Source organism: Passer domesticus, chromosome 19 (genome assembly GCF_036417665.1).
Source record: "Passer domesticus isolate bPasDom1 chromosome 19, bPasDom1.hap1, whole genome shotgun sequence".
Lineage (NCBI taxonomy): Eukaryota > Metazoa > Chordata > Aves > Passeriformes > Passeridae > Passer > Passer domesticus.
In genome coordinates, this window is record NC_087492.1 from 3,738,434 (window position 1) to 3,753,529 (window position 15,096).

Genomic DNA, 15,096 nt, shown 5'->3' on the forward strand with positions numbered 1-15,096 from the left:
GGAGCGCAGAACCGGGGATGCCCTCGGCCGTGCACATTCGCCCTTGACCGTGCGGCGGCGGGGACGGCTGGGGACACCCTGGTGCCCTTGGGGGCGCGGGCTGGGCACGGCTCCCCCTCACCCACCTGCCGAGGAAGCGTCCTCCGCGTCGGAGCTGCCGGCGCTGCCGCCCTCCGGGGAGCTGCCCGCGGGCCGGGGCGCGGCGGGCGGCGGCGGCGGCGGGGCCCGGGCCAGCGCCGCCTCCAGGTATCCCACCTTGAAGCGCTCCTCGGCCAGCGCCCGCTGCAGGCGGCGCAGGTGGCGGCGGCAGCGCTCCAGCTCCCGCTCCATGGCCCGCACCGAGCCCAGCTCCATGCGGGGCGCCGGCTCCCCCGGGAACTGCGCCTGCCAGTGCCGAGCGAAGTCCGCCCGGGCCGCCTCGCCCGCCGCCATCCCCCGCCCCAAAGCCGGGCTCTCCCCCCCGCACCCCCCGGCACCGCCGCCTTCCGCCCCCCGCCCGCCGCGGGGCCTGACGGCCGTGCCCGCCCCCGGCCCGCCCCGCCTCGGCTCGGCTCGGCACGGCCCCGCCGGGGCGGGGGCAGCGCTGCCGCCGCCCCCCGGCTCGGCCCCGGCTGCGGCCCGAGGAGGGAGAGGGAGGGGAGCGGCGGAGGGGAGGGGATGGAGTGGGATGGAACGGAACGGAACGGAACGGAACGGAGCGGAACGGAGCGGAATGGAACTGAATGGGGTGGGATGGAACGGAATGGAATGGAATGGAATGGAATGGAATGGAATGGAATGGAATGGAATGGAATGGAATGGAATGGCGTGGGGTGGGACGGGATGGGATGGAATGGAATGGAATGGAATGGAATGGAATGGAATGGAATGGAATGGAATGGGACAGGACAAAACGGAATGGACTGGAATGGAATGGACTGGAATGGAATGGAATGGAATGGAATGGAATGGAATGGAATGGGACAAAATGGAATGGGCTGGAATGGACAGGAATGGAATGGAATGGAATGGAATGGAATGGAATGGAATGGAATGGAATGGAATGGAATGGAATGGAATGGAATGGAGACACCAGCGGGGTGTAGGTGCTGCTCTCCTGCAGCTCACAGACTCCCAGTGCCCTCCCCGGGTCTCCCTGGGGAGCTGAGGGCACGGGGATGTGGGTGAGGGAGTGCCCGGTGCCGGCAGCTCAGGGCAGTGACAAGATGATAACCAATGCCAGAATCCATCCCACGTGCTTGGGAGATCCCCGAGCTGGGAACAACTGAGCCTTAAAGATTCCTGTGACATGGAGTGGCTCCTGTGCCTGCCACAGCTGCCACGTGCCCTGGCCTTCACTGCAGAGCTCTGTGTGTCCCCTCCTCATCCTCTGGCCAGTGAAACTCTGCCAGCCCTGCTGGTTTTGGGATGGATGAGCCATTCCTGGCACATGGAGCAGCAGGCACAGCTCCTGTGGTGGGCAATGAAGGCCTACAGCTCCCTGAAAGGAGTGTGAAACCTGGCAGGGGTTTGTCTCTACTCCCAAAACAAGGTACAGGACAAGAGGAAATGGCCTCAAGGCTTAAACTGGATATTAGGAAAAGTGTCTTCACTAAAAGGATGGTTGGACTTGGAACAGGCTGCTCAGGAAAGTGATGGAAGTACTCAAAAAACATGGATGTGGCATTTAGTGGTTTAATGGTAACAAAGCAGTGCTGGGTTAACATTTGGATTCAATTAGGGGGCTTTTCCACCTGGAATGATTTTGGGATTCAGTGAAGGCCCGAGTAAGCCTTTTGCCCACTGCCTGCCACATGTGCTGTGTTTGAGCACGTGCCCATGGCTCACTCCTGCTCCACAGGATGTGACTTTCTGACCTGTGCCAGGGCAGGGCTGTTCCTGGAGCAGGAATCTCACCCACAGGCACCTCCAGGCCTCTCAGTGCCAGTTCCTGCCTCCTCCTGTGCCCCGCAGGGTGGCTGAATGGCATGGCTGACTCACCAGCCCTGTGCCACCTGGCCGTGCCCCAGCAGGAACAAAGCACTCTGTTTATTTATTTACCCTCGGGCCCAGGCAGTGTTGCAACAGCCGCCTCCTCCTTCCCCTGTCACCAGGAATGGGCACTCCCTGCAGCCTGTCCCGCCTCCCATCCTTCCCTTGCTTTGCTCCGGCACATCCATGCCTCCCTGTGCAGCCTTCCCAAGGAGGATGGACGGTGCTGGGACAGTGCCAGGAGCTGGCAGCCCCCCCAGGCCATCAGGGTTTGCCCTCCAGTGAGGGCTGTGCTCCCAGACGGCTCCAGCAGCTCTCTCCTGGAAGCAGCAGCAGTTTGGGGGTGCTGGATGGATGGGGCAGCCAGTCCAGGGCTCTCTGCAGGAGGTGAGGTCTGGCTCAGCAGGAATGTTAAGGGTGCACATCCAAACCACACCTTTGGGCTGTGGGACCCACGAGAGCTGTGACCAGGGGCAGGTGCCAGCACTCAGCATAGCTCCAGCCCAGAGTGACACAGGCTGGGAGTCCCCGAGGGCCAAGCCCCTGCTTGCAGGCTGGGGAGCGCCATGAGTGGCCTGAAGTATGTGTGGCGACAGATAATTACGGCTCTTTCATCATCTGTCAGGCAGATGGGCCCAGCAGAGCCTCACAACGCGTTTCTGGCTCCCCATCTCAGCCCATAAATCTCTCCAGCACACGGTGATAAATCAGCAGGGGCCGGGGGAGCAGGGCTGGGTGGGTGTTCCTGCTGACCTCCCAACCTGTAATGGGCCCCTGGGTCGGAAGTGCCCAGGACGAGGTGGGGATGGCCCAGCAGGATGTGATAATTACAGGTGGCAGGTGTCATCAGATGCCCTGTGATTTATGGTCTGGCCTCGCCCCTTCAGAGAGCTGGGGCTGCATCCCTGCAGCCAGGGCTGCCCACAGACCCAGAAGCCCTGGCAGTGCTTCCCAAGGATGTCCCAGGGGCTGTAGGCAGGATGGGGACAGCTCTGGGACTGTTCCTTCTGCCCAGCACAACCCAGCTGGGACTGGCTTTGTGCCCAGCTCAGCCACCCCTGTGTCTGCCCTGGACTGCACCTCCCGAGCTCCAGCACCAGCAAAAACATCCCCGTGGCAGGGATCTGTCCTGCCTGGCTGGGTTTAGACAGGCACATCTCTAGGTGGGTCTGACATCTGTGTCCTGCTGGCACTCCAGCGTTCCTGGCTCCTGAGCTGAGCTCGCTGGGGAAGTCTGTGGCTGGGGAGCCTCCATTCCTGGCAGAGAAAGTCTGGGAGGTGAGAGGGATGCTGGGGAGAACAAGGGGCTCACAGTGAGCACAGGTGAGTGCTCAAAGATATTTGCAAGCCTCACCTGCCTTTGAAGTCCTGCTGCCTCATCCTCCCCATCCCTGAGGCCCTGGCTCCTGATTTATTGGGTTCCTGGAGCAGAGGCACCTAAATTAGCTCCAGCTTCAAAGAGCCAGGAGAGGAGAAGGACAATAGACAAATAACCCCCCACTAATTGTGGCTATTGATCAAACACGAGCTGGGATGATCAGATAGGAAGGGATGGATCAAGGAGGGAGGGGCATGTTCTCCCAGGGCTCTGCTTTTGCACCCCAACAATTTGTCAGAAGCACTCCTGGGCCATTTTTCAGAGCATTACCCCTGGCACAGGAAGGCATTTAGCAGCTGCTCGCTAATGAGATGATGTGCAAACACACGTGGCTGTCCCCCCTGTTCAGAGGTTGGGGACTGGCCCTGCCCATGGCCTCCGGACCTGCTGCACCTGGCCAGCCCTCATCCCACCAGCTCGAGGATGCAGGGAACAAGGAGCTGCTGCAGTCTTCCCCAAATTAAGTGCTGGGCAGGTCCGGGAGCGCCAGCCCAGACAGCTCTGCCCCCAGGCTGCTGGGATGGGACAGGAAGGCTCTGGAGGCAGGTAGCACTTTAGCTCTTTTATCACCTGCCCTGTCCCCCCTGCCACATTCCTGCTTCCTGCTCCGCGGGGCAGAGGCGTGCCAAGCCCTGCACATTCCTGCGGGGTCTGCTCCCGCTCGGGACCCACCTCCCCCTGTCCCCACGGATGCTCTCAGCTCACCAGGGCTGTGTCTTCCTCTTTCCTCAGCAATGGCACCATTTCGTGCTTCAGTTCCTCTCAGGTGAGAAGTACCAGAGGTGCTCAGGGCCCGCGAGCAGGGGGAAGGAAGAGCCAGGCTGGTGATGCCCCTCAGGGTTTCTCAGCAGAGCCCTGGGATAACCTTGTCCCAGGGTGAGCCACCAGCCAGCCCTGCAGAGGAGAGGGCAGAGCAGCACGGGGCAGCTCCTGCAGTGCCCAAACCCTCAGCAGACACCAAAGAACGTGAGCTTGGTGGAGGTGCTTTCCACGAAGACCTGTGAGCATCCCACCACCCTCTGGGCAGCCCGGCACTGGTGCCCCACGCTCAGAGAGGGGCAGGCAGGGCTCTGTACCTGTGCCTCACCTGCGGCAGGTGAGGAGGGTCGGGCAGACACGTGACGAGCCCTGCTGAAGGCTTTTAGAGGAGGTTGCCTGTCCCCGGAGGAGTGTCACCCACGCCTCCCGGGAGGCAGGAGCACAGCAGCGCCTCTCCCGCTGCCCCTCGCCGCTGCCATGGCCGGAGCAGCCGTGGGGAAAGCGGGGCCGGAGCCCGACAGCTCCGAGGAGGAGCTGGAAGCGAGGGATGCACCCCAGGAGTGCTACAGGCAAGGTTTGTGGGTGTCCCAAGGCAGGGAAGCAGGCGGCAGCCAGGGGGACACGGAAGGGATGAAGGTGAGGAAGAGGAGCAGGCCGGTGCGCTCCAAGGCCAGGAGGATGGCTGCCAACGTCAGAGAGCGAAAGAGGATTCTGGACTACAACCAAGCCTTCAACGCCCTGCGGCTGGCCCTCAGGCACGACCTCGGCGGCAAAAGGCTTTCCAAAATCGCCACCCTCCGGCGAGCCATCAACAGGATCGCGGCGCTGTCGCTGTCCCTGCGCGGGCGCTGCTGGCCCTGTGCCCACTCCGAATGCCGCGCCCGGGCCGGGGTCCCAGCGCAGGAGCCGGGGCTGAGGAGCAGCCGCCCCCCGCTGCCCTGGGAGCCCCTTTCTGCCGGGACACGGCGCCCTCCGTCCCCTCCGTGCGCGGCGTTTCCCCCGCAGAGGCAGCTCCATCCCTACGAGAGCCCGCAGGAGAATCCCCCCGTGCCCAGCCGCGCCTGCTGCTCCGGCGGGCTCCAGCAGCGATCCACGGGCAGCCTGGCAGAGCCCCTGGCCGGGGCTGTGCCCTGGCAGCCGGGCTGCTGCCAGGGCTGGGGACAGCAGCGCAGCCTCCCCACGCACTGAGCGGCGGGGCCGGGAAGGGGACGGAGCCGTGGGACACACGGGGGGAGCTGGGCGAGGGAGGGGAGCGCTGCTGGATGTGCAGCTCGGGCTCAGAGAGCCCCCGACACGCTGTACAGGACCCTGCTGCGTGCCTCCCCTCTGCGGGAGAACTGCGGGAAGGTGGGAAATCCTCTGGAAGCGCCAACTCGGTTCCTTGCCGCGAGGTCTCGCTGCTGCTGCTGATCTCCGCTGTTATTTATTCTCTCTTGCTTGCTCTGCGAGAAAACACGAGTTCCAAAGCCAGCAGCAGGGCAGTGGCTGTTGATGTGTGTGGGATGGACAGATGGGCCGTGGGGATCACGCTAAAGCCCCCGGCTGGCGGGTGCCGCCGGTGAAGGAGGGGAGCAGGAGCAGGGAAAGGTTACTGCCCTGGCACTTTTGACGCTAAGCTCATTGGTACAGACGTTTGTGCCTGGCAGATTTGCGAGGCCGGGAGGGGAGACAGATGTCGGCTTTCATAAACCCACCCATCCAATTGCGGCTCCCTTCTGATCCCCGGGAAGTGGCTCTGTTGGGACGGGCCAATAGCGCGCTCCGGCCGAGTCCCGTGGAGGGGAGGAAGGGGGAATTTTACTGGAAAAGGTCCCTTTTGTGCCTTCCCTCTGGCTTGGAGAGCCTGGACCAGCTGCGAGGGCTCCCTCCTGCCCAAGGCTCAGCAAACTGGAATTGCTGCAGGAATCAGGCAGGGATTTACAGCCCACACACCACAGCTGGCAGGTTTTTGGACAGGACGTTTTGCACCGTGTGATTCCCACAGTGCTGAGCCCTGCAGAGCTCCTCCAGCCCCTCTGCTCCCACCCCAGAGCTGCCAACATTCCAGTGGCACTCTGAGCTCTCTCCCTGCCTGGGACACGTGCTGGAAGAACCATCCCAGCCTCCTGCTGTTGAGCACCTGGATCTCCTCCTCCTTCCTTAATCCCCGCTGGGACAGGGGAGCGGGTCCAGGAGCAGAGGAAAACTGGTGGCAGCCAGGAGAGAGAGCTCTTTGCTCAGCAAAGGAGCCTCTTTAAAGTGCTGATGGCATGAGGCACTGGCTTCAGCCTCTCACAGGTGCTCCCCTCGCCAGGGGAAGGCCTGCAGCCACATCCTCTGAAGGAATCCTGCTTCTCCTCCAGCTCTGGGTGCCTCTCCCTGCTCGGGCTCTCCCTGGAGCAGAGCATGGCCCTGCCCTGCCCTGTCAGCAGCCATCACACGGGGAGTGAGAGCCCAGCAACAGCAGCACGCAAAGAATGTTTCAGTGACACCCTAACTGAGGAAGGAACCCTCCTCCCCCTCCCGAATTTGCATCTCCCTGTTTTTCCCACACCAGCCTTGGTGGTCAGCCCAAGCGAGGCAGATGGAAGCAGATGGTCCCAGAGGCAGGAGTGGAAGGGAAGCAAAACCCCGTGAGACCCCCCCGAGCAGGGTCACCCGCTGCTCTCAGATCCACATTCACAAACTGCGGCTCCTAATTCTCTTTGGAGGCTGCGGGATGGGACAAGGCTCCGGGCAGGACTGGGCAGCAGGTCCCGGCTGGCAGAGGGCTCTCCGGGCACCTCTCGGGGAGGCAGAAGGTGCTGGGTGTGCCCCGTAGATGGCACTCACTGCCAGGGAAACCCCTGGCAAATTTGGAACTGAAGCATAATACACAATGTGTGGAAAACATCTTTTTTTCTTTTCTTTTCTTTTTTTTCCGGGAATTCAGGCTCTGAGGGTTGTTTTAGCCTTCCCTCACAACATCCCTGCTCCCGAGGATGGAGAAGATGGAACTCACACTGCACCAGCACCCTTTCTGCTCTGCAGGTCCTGTGTATGCCACTGATCTGGTGTCCCTGTCCCCAGCTGTGGTGTCACCACGGTCACCCACGCGCAGGGCGAGCTCAGCACGGCGTGCCCAACCCTGTGCCCGGGGAATGATGCTTTCCCAGAGCGGCTGGAGCCAGAGGTGCCACGGGCACCCACACAGTGCCCAGACCCCTCGGTGCAGCCCTGCCCAGACCCAGAGCAGCTCCAGCCCTGCCCAGACCCAGCGCAGCTCCAGCCCCTCTCCGCAGCCATGAGGGGCTCGTGGCTCGGCTCCGTGCCGCATGTCCCCCGCCTGCCCGGGGAAAGGCTGGCAGCCAGCAGGGCTGTGTGTGCCCTCGGCATCCCCCGCTCCTCCGGGGCTGGAGGCGGCCCCGAGCCCCGGCGGCGCGGGCGGAGCCCGCTCGGGGCTGGGCTCTCACGTAGCGCTGCAGCGGAGCAGAGCCCGTGGGAGCCCCCGGGAAGAGCTGGGGGTCGGTGGGGCGGGACAGAGCCTTGGGCCGGGCCGGGCTGAAGGCGGCGGGGACTCCCGGTGTCTCCGCTCCGCCCCGCAGCATCCCCGGGGGCCGCGGCGCCGCACGCAGCGGGGCGGGCGGAGGCCGGGCGCGGTGAGGGGGCGAGGAGAGCGGGGGCCGGGGACACCCCGGGGGCGGTCCGCGGCCCCGATCCTGCCCCGGGGGCCGAGCCGGAGGAGGGGCCAGCCCGGCTCGGCCTCCGGCGGGGCGGCGGGCCCCAGCGCAGAGCGGCGGGGCGCTGCCGGAGCCCGCTCCGCCGGGCCATGGCCAGCACCGGCTCCGCGCCCGGCAGCGCCGGCCCGGGCTCGGGCACGGCGCTGCCCACCCGCTTCCAGGAGACCGAGAAGCTGCTGTCGGCCACGGAGGGCCGGGAGGAGAAGGGCCTCCGCGGCTCCAAATCCTTCACGGCAGCCTTGCCCGGCGAGACGGAGCGCAACGGGCACGGGCTCGGCTACAAGTCGGTGTCGGTCGGGCACCTGGAGGCGCCGCCGCTGTCGCCGTCCCGGCTGAGCCTGGGCAGAGCCTCGTCCACGGCCACCAGCACGGCGGCCCCGGAGCAGGGCCGCCCTCGGGACTACCTGGTGCTCGCCATCTTCTCCTGCTTCTGCCCCGTCTGGCCCATCAACATCGTGGCTCTCGTCTTCTCCATCATGGTGAGTGCGGCACCCGCCCGGTTCGCCCCCGGCTTCCCCCGCCGCCGCCCCGGAGCTGTCCGCGGTGCTGCACCCCGGCACCGGCACCGGCACCGGGAGGAGCCGCTGGGCTCCCGCAGCGCCCGGCGGGGCTCGGGGGGCTGAGCCGCCCTGCTCGGCTCCCGCAGCGCCCGGCGGGGCTCGGGGGGCTGAGCCGCCCTGCTCGGCTCCCGCAGCGCGCTCTGTGCGGGTCCGCGGGGCGCGGGCGGGCGGAGGAGGGCGGGGAGCGGCACCGAGCCCGGGGCAGCGCGGGGAGGCGGCGGGATGGAGATGATGGAGATGGAGATGATGGAGATGGAGATGGAGATGGAGATGGAGATGGAAAAGGAGGCGGCGGGATGGAGATGGAGATGGAGAAGGAGGCGGCGGGATGGAGATGGAGAGGGGGTGGGATTCAGGGCAGGGCTCCGGGAAGAGCCGTGGCTCCGGGAAGCGCGGTCCCTGCCGCCAGGCAGCGGTCCAGAGCCGCTCGGCGGGCTTCCCCGGTAAGGAGCCGCGGGGAGAAGCACTGAGCAGGGATCTCCCTCCGCCCCTCCGAGCCCAGCCCTGCAGCGCTGGGCAGACCCTGGCTGGAGGCTGGTGCCCGGCCTCAGGCACTTCAAAGGGATAGGCTGCACCTGCAGCTCCTTTAGGAGCCCTGGAGAAGGAATTTTCCTCCATTGAACATCCCCCACACCCCAGCAAACACACCGAGAGCCGAGCAGGGGAGAAGGAAGCCAGCCCGGCCTCCCACCCATCTCGGGTACAGGTGGCTCAGGCAGCACAGCCCTACGAGCAGAGCCACCCCCTTCCCCAGCAGATGCTGCTCTCTTGTACACACCCAGCACCCTCCGTGCCTTTGATTTGCAACAAAGGCAAATCTTTTCTTTGAAGATCAGCTCCATTACCTGCCCACCACGCAGAAACACACTGAGGGGCACCTGCCGCCAGCACTTCCCCCCAAAACCACCAACAACTTGAAGGCAGGCACGGGCACTTGCCACAAAAAGCCCTCTAGGGAGACCAATTTCCATTTTGAGGAGGAATCATGGTTTCTGCCAGTGCCAGCTGTCATCTGCGTAGCACAGTTGTGTGGCACAGGCTGTTTAGGCAGCAGCCAGGGAAGCCAGCCAGCCCTGTCTGGCTTTGCACTGCAAGAGAGGGAAAGCAGCTGGCTAGTGCAGATCCATGGTAATCAGCAAGGGCTCTCACGGGGATTTGCCAGCCACATTAGCCTCCATGCACAACAGATCCTCACACTGTCCCTTGCAGCTGTCAGAGCCTCCAGGGGGGTGGGGGAGTGCCTTGGGCCACACCAGCCCCGTGAGGGAGAAGAGTTAACAGTGGGAAAACAGCAGGAGCTGGTTCTGGCTGCCAGGCTGAGAGGGACAGGGGTGTGGTGACTGTCACACCCAAGGGGAGGCAGGAGCAGCAAGGCAATGAGAGTACTGGGCTGCCCTCTGCTTCCAAGGCCAGGGGCAGCACTGCCCAGGGCTCATCCAGAGCTGGGCAAGGGGGGCAGGAGGTGCTTTCAGCTGAGCTTGTTCTCCAGGACAAGGTTAATGGCACACACAGCTCTTTAGTGGCCAGTGCACCTCCTCTGGCCCCTGCACAGTCGCCCCTGCACTCTCTGTCCTGTGCTTTAATTAATTATTACAGCCCTTTCTAGTCCTGGCCCTGCCTGCACCATCACCTCCTCCACACACAGGGACCTCCACAGGCACCAGCAGAGCAGGATGAGGAGTGATCCACCCTCCCTGAGGAACCAGGGAACATCTGGCTGGGTCCTCTGCCAGCAGGAGCAGCTCTCAGGGCACGGGTTGATGTTTCACCTGCTTACAGCAGGGGGGAACTGAGCTCCCAGTGACCCCAAGGCTCCCCCAGCCCCAGATCTTCTCTCAGAGTAAAGCCCTGATCATGCACAGATGTGAGCAGGAACCAGGATTTTGTGATTCCCATCGCCTGGGGAAACAGGAGGACCTTTCCACAATGTGCTGACATCCCTTTAGCTCTGCAATTGTGCTTTTCTTTCCTGAGTCAAAGCTTTTGCACATGAAAGCTTTTCTTTTTTTCCTGGGTAATAAGCAGCATCCACAGAGGAAAGTAAATGAATGCTTTTGAGCTTAGTGTCTCATAAATCATTTTACAAAAGCTGCTCTCACATCCCAACAGGGCCTATGGCCAGAGGTGGAAAAAACCCTGCTCTAGCCCCCCCAGCCTGCTCCTGCTAACACTGCTTTCATGGAAATTAATTACCTGGAGGCTTCTCCACGGACTCTTGGATGTGTTGTTCTCACCAAGTGATGATCTGGCTGCTCTAAAGGGCTCAGGTCACTCCCCAGGAGAGGGAGTGGGGCTGGGGGACAAGGATGTGTCCATCCCCTGGGATCCATCTCCCAGGAGTGCAGGGCAGGGCTGGCTGCCACATACCCGCCCTACATTCCTGCTGTGAATCCTTTCCTCTGCCCACCAAAGCACGTCCCAGAGTACAAAAGACTCCAAATAAATGAAGGGAAATGAAAAAATCCAGCCAGAACCACCACACAGTTACATCAAGGGCACTTCTGCACAGCACTTGGTATCCAAAATAAATTCTGTCATTGCCAGAACATGTGGGAGAAGTCAGACTGTCCTCACCCATCACAGTCCTCTGTCTCACTCTGGAGCTGAGTGATGCCTCTCTTGGAATATTTCCTTCAACAAGAACAGAAGTGTCCGGGGTTAATGATTTATTCTGGGTAATTGGTGGACAGCAGCAGGGAGCATCCAGAGCCAGTCCATCAGCTGGGAAAGATTGCAGGAAAGAGGATGGGGTGATTTGTCTTCCCCATCCCTGGGACCAGCACAGGAAAGTAATTTCCTTCATTTGCAACAAGGCCACTTAGGGAAAAAAAAAAAAAAAAACCATTTTGAGCAGTAACTGGAGGAGATAGCAGTGGGAAACAGGTAAAATGAATAACTCCTGAGTCACCCAGCCTTACCTGGCCCAGGGGGGCTGCAGAGCAGCACCCACTCCCCAGGCCCTGCAGATTTTCCAGCTCTGGGCTGGAGCAGGGAGTCCCTTGGCACTCACACAGTGACTCAGTCCCCCTGAGCCCTCGAGCCTTTCGGAGATGTTCTGCCTTGGTGAGCCTCGATTAATAAACAAGATGTTAATGTTTTTATGTGGAGAGCAAAACAGGGAGTTAGTGATACTAGAGAGCTATAATCAAACTGTTTCATGCTGATTAATAATATATGTACAGTACCAAATTCTTGCTAAACACCCCATGCCAATGCTGATGTGTTTCTCATAATTGTTGAGGGTAAACGAGCAGCAAACACTTCAGAAGCTGTAGTGATAAATATGTTGAATCCCTCAGCCTATGTATTTCGCCTGGAAGACAGCTAAAACTGCATATTTCACTGCAATCTAACCCCCACCCTGCCAAAACATTACACTTGTTACAAAAACCAGAGAGACCAAATCCCCAGAGCTGGAGCTGTCAGCGAGCAGGGCAGGGATCCTGGGCTCTGCATCCTCCCCTTCTCTCACCACCAACCCATGAGGCTTCATTCTGTCACCTCCTGTTCTGGGATGAAAATAGCTCTTGGCTGCATCCCCTTGCTTCCAGAGTGGGTCTGGCAAAGCTGCTGAGAGCAGGAGGAGCAGGGTCCTGAGCCCTCCTGTGCCACTGCTGCTGGGGCCAGCGATGCCCCGAGTGGGGCAGGGTGCTGGCAGGGGGCAGAGGAAGCAGCCACCCGTCTCTTTGAGGCTCTGCTGTGTTATTTTCCTGGTGACACAAGCTCAAAGGAGCCCATGGAAACCTCCAAAGCTGTGTTTTTCCTGCGGAGCTGCTGCCCATGCACAGCCTGGGCTGGGGATGTTTTGGTGCTGCCAAGAGGAGGTGGAATTAAAGCAGGATGAATGGGAAACGGGGCAGGAACATCAAGTGTTGGTGCAGATTCTCTGTGATGTTTCATGATTATTGCTGGAGCTGGCCTAGACCTCCCTGATCTTAATTTTTTAATTTTTCTTTTTAACATGAAGAACATGTTAAATATAAATTTTAACCTTTTTTTTTTAACATGAGGAATGGGATCCTTTCCATCACAGCTATTTCCGAGATACACATTTTTTGAAAGGAAACTGGGATTGCTTTAATCCACTTCCACCTTTAACTCATTTTAACTAGTCCACTTGTTTGTTTTTTGTTTTTTGTTTTTTTTTTTTTTTTTTTTTGTTTTGTTTTTAAACTGAGAATTTCCCAGTTTAGCAGCCGTGCTCCAAAGGGAGGAGCTGGCACACAGCACAGGGCTGTGGGAGCTGCTGGCCCCACAGCTTGCCCCAGATCCCCTCTTCTCCTCCAAGGCAGCTTGGCTGGGGATGGACTGGCCAGGGGAAGGAGCCTTTAACCCATGTTAAAGTGTTAAATACATGAAAGCAGCCCCAAAGGAGGAATTTCTGCTTCAAAGCAGATAAATCATCAGTAAAACCCCACTCCCAGTGAAGTTTAGGGGGGTTTTGCCCAAATCCTCTATTGGATCAAGGATGCTGGGCTCCCTTCTCCCCCTGTCCCTGGGCTTCCCTTTCCCCTCACTCCAAGCTTTCCCAACCACCTGAAATGTCACCAACAGGCCTTAAAACCCCTCACCCACTTTTCCTCCCCCAGAACCCCTTCCCAATGGGTTTTGGGGGTGGCAGAAGGGCACTGCACAAACCTGGGGAGGATTTTGGTCCCAAGGGCTGGGCTGGCAGCAAGTGCTGACACACGGTGAGTAATTCCACCCCAAGTCCTCTCACAGCTGCCTCCCCATTCTGCTGAGTGCTGGGTGCTGCCCCAGCCAAGGGCAGGATGCCCAGGAGCTCCTTTCCAGCAGGATCAGGAGCCCTGCCCCCAGCAGTGATGCTTCTCCCTCACCAGGAATCCTCATTTTTTGTTCGGGAACCAAGTGATCGCCAATTAAAGGAGCAGGAAAGAAAAACGGGGCTCAGTTTGGGGTTCTACAGCCAGGGAGTCACCCCTAGAGCTGCCACCCCTCTCAAGGGACTGCTTTTGTGTCTCCCCAGTCGAGGAACAGTGGCCAGCAAGGGGACACGGACGGCGCCCGGCGGCTGGGGCGCATGGCCAGGCTGCTCAGCATCGTCTCCATCGTGCTGGGGACCATCATCATCGTGCTCTACATTTCACTCAGCGTCAGAGGTAACCCTTCCTTCTCCTGCCCTCAGCCCAGCTCCAGCAGGAGCCTCACCTGGCTCCCAGCTCCAGCCCAGGGGCTGGGATAGACCTGCTCCCATTCCCAGCCTGAGGGCAGCGGGAGGGCGCTGCCTCCAGCTTGGGTTGAGCATCACCAGCTGCACACACACAAGTGAAAAACACCTCAGAGAATGGAAACACACACTGCCCAAATGGCCAGCGTGGAAAGCCCTCCCTGTGCTGGCCAAAGTGGCCTGGTGACCACACAAGGTCTCCCTGGTGAAAGGTCCCACCCTGGCAAAGCCTGTGGTTGGGTTTAGAAGAGTGCTGTAAAAACAGAAAGGTTTCAGGGCACAAATCAGAAATACAATCCCAAAATGTCTTGGGAACCTCCCAAGCACAGCCCCACCTGCCAAACCAGCATGATCAGCACAGCCCAGGCAAAGAGGGACCTCAGAAACACCCAAAGGAGGGGAAGGGGAACATCTGCTGGCTGCTGGAAGCTGCCCTAAGCCACTCTTTCTATTACAGGTTCCTAGAAGAACGTTTCAGCATGCAAATACCTTGAAGAGGAGGAAGACAACTTTCCTTTTGGGGTTTTTACTTTCAGCCTTGCAACAAAACAAAAAAAATTGTCAGAGTGTAGGTGGGCAGCCCTAGACAGGCTGCTCTGAGCGCCGTTGGAGGGAACGCATGCTTCGATTCACCGCCTCTGGGGAATGAGCCTGGCCGAGGGACGGGATAAAAACCACCCTGGGGAGCAATGGGAGAGGCCACTGAGGAGAGGAGAAAGGGGAAATCCACTACCTCATTCCCCTCCAGCAGAACTCACGGAGTGGGGAGACAACTAAAGTGCAAGAGGAGGAGAGAGTCTCCAGAAGGAAGCTGGCTTTGGAAGGAAACCACAAGGCGAGAACGGGACGTTTTTGAGGAGTCCTCCTGAGAATTATTTTGGCACAAGTCGCTGGATTTTTGGGGGGTTGTTGGTTTTTAAATCGCCGAATTCTCTGTCTCTACAACAAAACAAAGCTCAAACTGCCATCGGGAGCTGAGAGCTGTTCCACGGAGGAGGAGGGAGAGCAGAGCTGCAGCAGGAGCACGGCTCTGCTCCCGGCGAAACGCAGCCGCCAGAGCTGGAGGACGTGGTGGGTGCTTTTGTATTTTTGATGAAAAAAAAAAAAGAAAAAAAAAAAAAAGAGAAAAAAAAGAGACAATGACCATTTGCATGCCTTTGGGAATGTTCTCCATGTCTGTTCCTACGAGCTCTTTTATCACTTAGGGCAGATCTCAGAGCTGGCAGAGGAGGATGTTGCTGCATGAGTACCCCGGACTCCTCCTCACCCCCATCCCGTGGTGGGCTTTTTAAAGGAAGGCAAAATCAGGCGTTCCCTGTGCACCCAAAAGGAGGTTAGCACCCCTGGCACTGAGACAAGAGCCTGGTTAATGCCCAGCAGCAGCACCAGGGCACGGAGAGCCCTTTCTGCCCACTCACCCCCCGATGTCACGGCACGCAGAGGCTTCAGCGTGGTCCAGCCCCCACCACTGCCAGTGCTCATCCCCCCGACCCTCTGGGGCTTCAGCTTAGGGCCTTCCAGGAGATTTCCAGGGGCATGGAG

At 60.1% G+C, this 15,096-nt stretch overlaps 3 protein-coding genes across 3 annotated transcripts in view; 2 read left to right on the forward strand and 1 right to left on the reverse strand.

The window, feature by feature from the left end:
* Nucleotides 1-446, reverse strand: part of ABR (ABR activator of RhoGEF and GTPase) — a 38,033-nt gene extending 37,587 nt beyond the window's left edge. The window contains exon 1 of the mRNA XM_064394585.1: nucleotides 126-446. Within this exon, the coding sequence (XP_064250655.1) occupies nucleotides 126-432 (307 nt within the window). The 5' untranslated portion in view covers nucleotides 433-446. The remainder of the gene's footprint in view (nucleotides 1-125) is intronic.
* A 4,017-nt stretch (nucleotides 447-4,463) lies between these two features.
* On the forward strand, nucleotides 4,464-5,775 carry BHLHA9 (basic helix-loop-helix family member a9). The gene has a single exon (XM_064394798.1). It carries the CDS (start codon nucleotides 4,586-4,588, stop codon nucleotides 5,294-5,296), a length of 711 nt encoding a protein of 236 aa, XP_064250868.1. The 5' UTR covers nucleotides 4,464-4,585; the 3' UTR covers nucleotides 5,297-5,775.
* Nucleotides 5,776-7,787: 2,012 nt separating this feature from the next.
* On the forward strand, nucleotides 7,788-14,690 carry TRARG1 (trafficking regulator of GLUT4 (SLC2A4) 1). The gene is made up of 3 exons (XM_064394415.1): nucleotides 7,788-8,285; nucleotides 13,354-13,486; nucleotides 14,012-14,690. The coding sequence occupies exons 1-3, from the start codon at nucleotides 7,896-7,898 to the stop codon at nucleotides 14,017-14,019; spliced, it is 531 nt and encodes a 176-aa protein (XP_064250485.1). The 5' UTR covers nucleotides 7,788-7,895; the 3' UTR covers nucleotides 14,020-14,690.
* Nucleotides 14,691-15,096: the final 406 nt, after the last annotated feature.